General features: G+C 37.4%; 1 protein-coding gene across 1 annotated transcript in view; it reads left to right on the top strand.

The window, feature by feature from the left end:
• The first annotated feature begins 2156 nt into the window (after nt 1-2156).
• Nucleotides 2157-9763, top strand: part of LOC107575359 (protein NLRC3-like) — a 30220-nt gene continuing 22613 nt past the window's right edge. The window contains exons 1-5 of the mRNA XM_016261749.1: nt 2157-2208; nt 3403-3555; nt 8200-8322; nt 8857-8979; nt 9273-9684. Of these exons, the coding sequence (XP_016117235.1) occupies nt 3464-3555; nt 8200-8322; nt 8857-8979; nt 9273-9684 (750 nt within the window). The 5' untranslated portion in view covers nt 2157-2208; nt 3403-3463. The remainder of the gene's footprint in view (nt 2209-3402; nt 3556-8199; nt 8323-8856; nt 8980-9272; nt 9685-9763) is intronic.

Genomic DNA, 9763 nt, shown 5'->3' with positions numbered 1-9763 from the left:
TTAGGGACTTGCTTTGTCCCCATAAATTAAAAATGTTTTTTTTTTTTTTTGAAAATGAAAAATGCAGAAAATTTTCTGTAAGGGGTAGGTTTAGGTGTAGGGTTGGTTTAGAAAATATAGTTTGCACAGTATAAAAACCATTATCTCAGCCATTATATCAGCCATTATACATACCATTATATAAACCATTATATTCCCTTATATCAGGATTTACTAGAGTACCAAGAAGGATTTCTTTCCCTTTGTGATCCCAGAAGAGCAGTCCGTTCCACTGCATGCCATCTAAACTAACATTATTCTGACTGATGAACAGAAACTATTGTTCCTGGAGAGACACTGAATCTTGCTCATCACCTGCATTTGTTTTTAATTCCTGATTCTGATGCAGATAAACATCTGTGGAAAACTGTTCAGACATCAGGTGTCATCTGTTGTTCTGGGTGTTTTAGTGGCGACTTCAGTGAGTTAAAGGTGTTGGTCTGTAGAAACACTGGGCTCTTCATTTGGTGTGATTTTATAAAAGCTACTGTAGATGTCATTGTTTCAGAGGATTCAGTCTCAGTTTCATCTGCTGGATTGTCAACAGCTGTTATCAATGTGTTTTCTCTCCGTTCAATATATTATAATGATAAAATTACCTTTTATTTTCTGTAATCATAACTTTAATGAGATAATGTTCTTGATCACTAATTAATCCATTCAAGCATTCAAGTTTTGGCTCACTCTGTTTATCACTGTTGTCATTACAAATTGGTAAGCTAAAACTACAATTCTGAGCAATTTGTATGTATGATTTTGTTTTGTTGCTACCTTGACATTTAATGTAGCATTTATATATATATTTTTCTGTTTATGTTGTTTTATATTTCTTTTCTTGTGTTTTGGATTTGTCAAAACATTTGGTCAAGTATAAGCTAAGTATGTGGTTGTATTCAAATTGCAAAATATAAATGAATTTGACTGACTCAAGCTGAATTCAATAGGTTGTATTAGTGAAAATAACTTATTTCATGGTCAAATCAGGGCAACATGTCTCTTTATTGTAACAGCTGCATGGCATACAACTTCAACTTCATTTATTTATATAGCACATTTAAATGCAACTTTGTTGCCCAAAGTGCTTCACAAATTAAGGATAAAAATAAAATGCACACACATAACTTACACACAAGTAAAGAAACATTTATAAAAGTATATAATACAGACGGTTTGCTTCAATAAATATTTGCACATGGAGAATCACGTTCAATGTCTGTTATGTTACCTCTGTAAAGTTCAGATTCAGTGCTGAGAGATTCAGACTCTAAACATTGAGATGAAGCAGTGATGTAGTGTGTGTTTAAAGCATGTGTTCAGACAGACGTCGCTCCTCTATTTCATGTGTCGTTCTGATTTCTCCTCTCATCTCTCAGTCTGTTTTCATTCTTCATCTTCATTGGTTGCTCTCTCAAGTCCTGAATGGATGTTGTTGGGGTCTCTGCTGCTGGACGGGGGTCTCTGTGAGTCTGTGTGTCCAGGACAGTCTTCTCTCTGTGGGACACGGCCAGAGTCTGTCCATGTTCTGTCTGGATCATCTGACCGCTGTGAGACGACTGACACATGATGAAGGATGCACTGTATGAATGCAAGGTGAGACAAACATAAATGGTTATCTGACCACAGCTGTCCTGTTAAACAAAAATGCTGAATCACATCATCACTAGCATAAAGCTGATCTGTCAACCCAAACTCATTTGATTCTTCTTTTGCCATATTTTACCCCACACAATTTCTATAGTAATGGACTTTGTGGTGTGGATAGGACCCTTGGTTTACCATGCCTCACAGAATACGGATGCAGCCCATCCTGATAGATACTGCCCACCAGAAAAGATGTGCTACTGACATTTTAAATGTGTTTGTCACAGTGGTCATATATCTCAACAGGTTTGTTATCTGTCTCTCACAATTAATGTACTTTCATGTTTTGAACATGACAGTTTTAAATAAGGTCAGATTTAATGTAGTGGTGACTGGCAACAATTTCTATTCATACTGTATTTGTTAAGCTACATAAAGCAGCTTAAAAGTGCTCTGTGACTCACGTGACAATGTTAGGAAGCTGCGCCAGACTCTTTCATGTAAGAACGAAAGTGAAAGTAAAAAAACAAAAAACAAACAGCGTCGTCGTTCTTGAACCTGAATATTCAAACGGCCGCGTATTACATGGTAAGTTATTAATTAATGTTCTTGTAAACATCCAATGTGCTGCTATTTGAGGTTTGCTTTACATTCATATATACACACATATAACATGAATAATTATGCTGGTATCAAAGCCGTCTTGTATAACTCTGTAACTCTGTTGGATTCTGTGACGACGAACGTTCGAAGAAAACTGGCTAAACATACTATTCTACTATTCTACTATTCTACTATTCTACTATTCTACCAGGACACTGTTTAATCTACAGAGATGGTTATTGCATGTACACAGTGCACAGTGAACCAATGATTGTTTATTCTCTTACGAAAACGCGTGAAAACGAAGTGACGCAGCCTACTTTCACTAACTCTTTCCCTCACAATCTAAAGAAGTGTGAATCACAGATGCTTAATTGTCTAAAGATGTAGCCATGTGTTTTACTGCCTAACGATGGAGCCGTGGCTGAGTTGTTGTTGTTGTTTTTTTGGCTTTTTTATGGCTCAGTTTTGGGGTTTCTGGTTAAAGGCTGGTCTCTATGTAGTTTACTGAAGGCTGAGATTGGGTAGCACTATTAAAACTTGTTCTGGCCCAGTTCAGGGCTGGTTATAAGTTACTTTTCGGCTGAGATTTGGGCCAGTTATGGCTCATGTCTGTAGTCCAGCTCTGGACCAAACAAGGGCCGTAATTCTTTGCTGCATGTGGGCTGAGTGCTTGTTTGGCCCAGAGCTGGACCAGAAGACAATTGCTATGTGGGCAGAAATAACATGTATGAACAGTATTGATGTATGCTGATTTTGTAAGTTCATTCGTATGACCCTTGCAAAATTAACGTTTTCTTTTAGGCTACGTTAAGTGTTCGATCTGATAAATGTCATTTGATAAGTCAACAGCGTAATTTTCTCAGTAATTGCAGTCTAGTTCATTTTTCATTGCAGTTGTGCTGTATTGAATTGAATTGCTATAACTAATCATATGTTGTATTGCACTGAACTTAACTGTAATTGTACAACAATGATCTGTTGTTGTACTGTAGTTGTATGGGAGGGGTGCAGGGTCCTGCAGTGACAGTGCATTAATGTGTTTACTCCAGTGTACTTTGGGAAAAAGCATTTTATCTGCACTGCCATTTTCATTGAAAAGCATAATTGAAATGATTTATAATTGAATTAAACTACTCAAAAGCATTGTTTTATCTCTTTGTTTCCAAAAAAAAAAAGGTCTGAAATCAATCTTTCAACACACTTTGATAAAGGAGAGTACGAGGACACTTGCTCTAAAATGAGTTCTTCATCTGCTGGATCAAATGGCAATCAATCCATGAGGAATCATCCTTCTGTATTCAGTGATGAAAGTGTGACCTCTGACCTCAGGTAACACGGCCATTTTTGCATTTGGCAGATGTTTCTGGTAACACTTTAGAAAATATGATATCCCCCAAATAAGTCGGCTACAGGTTGAAATTGTGACTACTACTCTTACCAAAGGATGGATGTTCTCTGTTTATTTCAAACGAAAACATAAAATGATAATAAAAAAAAAAATCATTTAAAAATGTTAATAATTAGGAAGTGATTGAATTAGTTCACAATTATGAGCTCTAGTTTGTATCAGTTCAGTATGTCTCCGACTCCAAAAGACCTATACCTTTAGTGAGAGCAGGCTGGGGAGGACTTTTCTTGAATATAAATAATGATGTTCTCTTGACAAAAACAATTCACATCCTTAATGATCATCGCCTGCATTTATACTGTGTTAAGCACAAAACCGCATATTCCAGATTACAGTGTCTGGTAAAATATCACTAGTGCCTCACACAAATGTATGTGTCAGATATAACTGTTATAGCAGGCAATTCATAGAATTATGCAAATCAGGAAATGGTACAGAAATGCCACAAAAATATGTGCTAAATTTAATTTACTGTAAAGAAATTAATTTACCTTTCAACCTTAAAATTCAAATTAAAACATAACAGTGTAATTGTGTAAGTAGAGTCAATTGTGAGATAAAGTTAAACAAGATGAAGTCACATTGTCAAATGGCACACAATCTGACTTTCACTACACAATTATTGTGGCCAAAAAAATTATGATAACTATATTATTAAAATATATATTTAAAATAATAATAATAATCAAAATGATAACAACAATAATGCTAACAGTGAAATTCAACTTTAGCTTTTTTATTTCCTGTTTTCTCTTTTTCGGCCAATGTATCACACTTAAATCATAAATATAGGTACATGCCACATTCGACCGCTCCAGACATGTCGATGCACCAGCTATCTTGTCAATTGGTCATCATTCACAATAAAATTCACGATCACATGTATTTGTATAGTGCTTTTCATGATACAAATCATTGCCAAGCAGCTTCACAGAAAATTAAAGTTTCTACATTATATTTAGGAGTAGCTTATCAGTGGTGACCAGTGTTGGGAGTAACGCGTTACAAAAGTAATGCATTACAGTAACTGATTACTTTTTGCTGTAACGCAGTAGTGTAAGGCATTACTAATCAATTTTCAGTAATATTTTACTCGGTACATGTTCAGTAACGCATGGGTTACAACACACTTTTGCCCAAAATGTAATTGTTCAAAGAAAAAAAAAACGCAAGACCGCGAGACATTAACGAATCAAAAATGCCACAAGTAAGTTCTATTTCCTGTTCGTGGTCAGTCAATAGCCGCGTGTGGTGTCCAAGTTTGTAAATAAAGACTAAACGACAGCTTCTGATATATTTGTTTAGTGATTTATTTCATTCATCTCCCTCTCGCTGGTGGAACTTTGTATTGTGTGACGTAGTTCAGTGAAGGCATGTTTAGGGTGTGTTTTACAGGAGTGCCGTGAGGCTACTGGGCCGACAGTGGAAACTCGGCATGATTTCGGCCTCTGTACTCGAGGTCCGAGGCTATTAGCTCCGCCCGGCTGGCTGTAAGCACCGGCTCGCACTGGCTAGTGGAAAAGCGGCTAATGGGTGATGGCAGAAGACTGTACATGCGTGAGATGCACGTATGCGCATCTTGTCATGGCATTAGAGTTTACATATAGTCCTGTTGTGTCTAATATGAATAGACCCAAGCTATTCACAGATATTGCCAGATAATCACTTTACCTCTACCATACTTTTAACAGACTTGGATCGTTTGTGATTCTGGCTGTCATCCTTTCTTGCATTGTCTTGAGTCTTCACTTTGCCAATTATAAGCTATATTGTTTGTAGCCTGGATAGCCCACAGTCATTATGCTACACCATATGCTCTGCAGTACATTTGATCATTTTAGAATGTATGGTAACACTTTAGAAAAGGGAACACTTATTCACGATGAACTACGAATTTTCCCTCAATAAATTCTTTATTTGCTGCTTATTAATAGTTAGTAAGGTAGTTGTTAAGTTTAGGTATTGGGTAGGATAAGGGATATAGAATTAGGTCATGTAGAATAAAGCATTAATATGTGCTTAATTACTGCTAATAAATGGCTAATATTCTAGTAATATGCATGCTAATAAGCAACTAGTTAAGAGACCCTAAAATAAAGTGTTACCTTAAGTTCTACTTCTGTAGTTATTTTGGTAGTTTGTATTTTGGTGAAAGTAACTCAAAAGTAATACAGGAGTCATGTAACGCATTACAATTCTGAGACAGTAATATTGTAAGGTAAGGAATTACTTTTAAATAACAGTAACAAGTAATCTATAATGTATTACAGTTTGGAAGTAACTTGCACAACACTGCTCCTTTGACATTGAACAGTTTGATGTATTGTGTAAACATAGTGTTGCAGGGAGAAAAAAATTAAAATGTAGGTTGTACAAAAATAGCCTATTAGCAAGCCTATTTTTATTCATCTTGTCAAAATAGCAACTAAATTTGTTTGACATTTTTCTGTTAACACAGTAGGAAAAGTGTCGCAGAGAAAAAATTCAAAAAAAAATTATCACAATCAATCACATGATTTTCTGCGATTAATCGCGCTTAAACGCATTGTTATGCACAAAATTCAATAATGAATTCAAAAGTAGTGTATTGTGCACTTTTTTCATTTAAAAGTACTGCTATATGAACAAAAGTACAATAACGTTTGGTTTGCAAACACTTTACAATAACGTTTGGTTTGCAAACAATAATGTGCTTTTTTACAGCAGTATTCCTTTTACGTAGCAGTTAAAATATTTATTGTAAATCTCAATTTATAACATTAATGTAATCAAATTAAATATAAAACCAAAGCTATTTGCCACTGCCAGGGCATTAACGTTTTTATAGAAAATATTTTATAGTTTGTTATAGAAAAACAGTTATGCTCAGAGTCCAGAGCCTCGATCATAACATTATAACAGGCACCTTCTGAGTAGAGACCTGCACTATCGTGGTACCTACGGGACCCAATGCAACAACAGAGTGCGGCGCGGGACAGCACTTGATGGGCGAGTGCGGGAGCAGACGGGTAGAGACTCATGTGTGCGGGATGCGGGAGAATAAGGCTGTACTCACACTAGGCAATTTTAACCGGGCCAGAGTGCGTTTGACCCCCAAAGCCTGGTTCATTTGACTAGTGTGATCGCTCCGTGCCGCGCTTGGCCGTGTTTCGTTTAGCCATCCCTGGCTCGGTTGGAAGAGGTGGGCCAAAGTGCAGTTCAGTTGGGCTTGGGCACGGTACACATGTAGTGTGAATGCGAATCGCGCCAGAGCGATTTCCGATTTCCCACTTAAGTCGTGAGCGCTTCATGTGAGTGCTGCTGCAGTCTTAGGCCCACCCCAGATGCTCTCATTGGTTGAGACGCGTGATGACACCCATCCTAGTACTGATCAACATCCCACCCCTCCTTCAGAGACAGTGAGCAACGGACTTTCATAATAATAAAAAACTGCATTAATGCGATATTAAATAATTTTCGGCGGTAAATCAATTAATGCGTTAACGTGAAAATAACGCGTTAACTTGCCCAGCCCTAAAATAAATACAACATCTGTCATTTAAAATTATAGGCTAAGCAAAATATAAACAAAACCGAGTTGAAAGTCCTTCAAGGACAGCGCATCCACACTTTGCTCCATCCTTATTCTGCTCTGTCACTCATCGACAACCTGCCTGTTCTGTCTGAGGCCCGTATATTTACCACCGGTACAGCCTGCTCTGAGCATCGTAATGCACATGCTGCACACAGATCATGTAAATAAAAGGCGTGACGCAGAAAGCATGCGTGCAGCACGTGTATAACAGTCCTGAGTGCAGGCTGTACAGTCGGTACTGTTATGATTGTACTGTACAATTCAATCCAGCAGTAGCTAAGCTCAATCACTGAACCTTTTACGTTTATGTTAACTGAAATAATTCAGAATCTCACCTGAAAATCTGATAACATCAGCAATCTTCTTCCATGCAGCTGAGTTCCATATTTTGTCTTTAAAAAAATTTGTGGTTTGTGACGTACAGTATAATTCAGGGTATTTCCCAAACTCATTGAGTTTTCCTCATCCTTTTAATTAATGTTAATGTTAGGCTACACATTGCTATTGAAGTGTGTTGTGACCTGGTTCCTCCAGTAAGTAACAGCACATGACAATGAACGTCCTCACAACAGCAACAGTCAAATATGCATTCGCACTGAGGTTATAGTTTATGAAAAACTGTGTTAGTGGCACAGCAGGATTTTGAACAGCCTCCTGAGTCATACCTGGTTGCCGTGGACAGATGTTGAGGTGTGCATACACTCATAATAAACAATGTGTTCGAAATGTGTTTTAAACGTGGTGTGACACAGCGCTGTGCTTCTCGTTCGGAGTATTACACCCTTTAAAAAGACCCTTTTGGATCTTCAAAGTTTTGGTGGCATGGACTATGACTGGAGATACAGAGATTACTCAGGTTTCATTAAAATATCTTCATTTGTGTTTCAAAGAAGAAGGAAAGTCTTACATGTTTGGAATGACAGAATATTTGTTTTGGGGTGAACTAACCATCTGTGTTGTCTAAAATGCTGTTTTGTTTGTCTTTTGTCAGTATCAGCAAGAGCCAGACACCAAGATCAGAGTCTCCAGAACCCAGCGGTGTGTCTGTGAAGAGTAGCAGATCCATGGATGCACCTGTTGTATTCAGTGATGGAAAAGTGATCTCTGATCCTCTGTTAGTAGAACCATTTACTTACTAATTTCCTTTAGTGCATCTCTGATTAACAATAATGTATTAATCTAAATGAAATGGCACTAAATGTACTCCAAAATATTTAACATATGCACTGCACAGGGGTGCAACCTGAAGAGGGATGTTGAACTTATTTCTAATAACTGGTATATTTCTGATGGTCATAAGCTGTCCTTGTAATCACAGTCATTGTACTTTTTACAAATCAGAATCCATCAGTTTTAATCAACTTGTGCATTTAAAGCAGCAGATGATGAAACGGCAGCATTTTTTTGGAATAAACAAAATGTCATAGTTTGTTGAAGGGGATGCTAATGTAGTTATCATTATAGTTATTGTTCTTGTTGTGAATAGGCCTGACATGTATAGTTCTTGCAAAATGAAAATTATGCCATTTACTCTCCCTCAGGCTGCTCCAAAACTGTAGGACTTTTGTTTATCTTCAACACAAATTATTACATTTTAAATGAAACCTGAGAGATTGTCTAAAGTGCTGTTTTGTTTGTCTTTTGTCAGTATCAGCAAGAGCAAGAGACCAAGATCAGAGTCTCCAGAACCCAGCGGTGTGTCTGTGAAGAGTAGCAGATCCATGGACGCACCTGTTGTATTCAGCGATGGAAAAGAGATCTCTGATCCTCTGTTAGTATAAATATTTACTTGCTGATTTACTGTAGTGCATCTCAGAAGAACTTTAATAATTTTTTTAATAATCTAAATGATCATTGTTAAATGTACTCAAAAATATGCAACATATGCATAATTTAAAGAGGGGTGCTAAACTTATTTCAAATATCCAATATATTTCTGATGGTAATCAGCTGTCTTTGTGATCACTATCATTGTCCTTTTTTCTGCTCTGTTCTTTTCAGTTTCAGCATGGGGGAGATACATGAGCGGACAAGATCTGTACTTTTTTCGGCATCTCACCACAGGCAGGACATAACTGAAACAGCCCTACAGACACACACACTGGAGACTGTAGACCTGCAGAGAGTCAAAGACCAGCTCAAAACCAGCATGAAGAACAAGTATGAGAGATTATTTGAGGGAATCAAACTCCAAGAGAATGAAACCCTCCTGAACAGGATCTACACACAGCTCTACATCATAGAGGGAGAGAGAGAAGGAGTGAATGAAGAACATGAGGTTTTACAGATGGAGAAAACAGCCAGAACACAACACTCACAAGACACTCCAATCTACTGCAATGACATCTTTAAAGCTTCACCTGAACCAGGATGTAATGTGATGTTCTATGAGGAGGACCTGATTGAGAGCAGCATAGACGTCAGAGACGCCTCAGTGTATTCTGGGATTTGCTCTGAGATCTTTAAGGAGGAATATGTGATTCATCAGAGGAAAGTCTACAGCTTCATTCATCTGAGTGTTCAGGAGTTTCTCGCTGCTTTCTATGTGTTTTACT

Source organism: Sinocyclocheilus grahami, unplaced genomic scaffold (genome assembly GCF_001515645.1).
Source record: "Sinocyclocheilus grahami isolate Dianchi unplaced genomic scaffold, SAMN03320097.WGS_v1.1 scaffold2592.1, whole genome shotgun sequence".
Classification (NCBI taxonomy): Eukaryota; Metazoa; Chordata; class Actinopteri; order Cypriniformes; family Cyprinidae; genus Sinocyclocheilus; species Sinocyclocheilus grahami.
The sequence above is the reverse complement of the archived record's forward strand: the minus strand, read 5'-3'. Positions and strand labels throughout refer to the sequence as shown.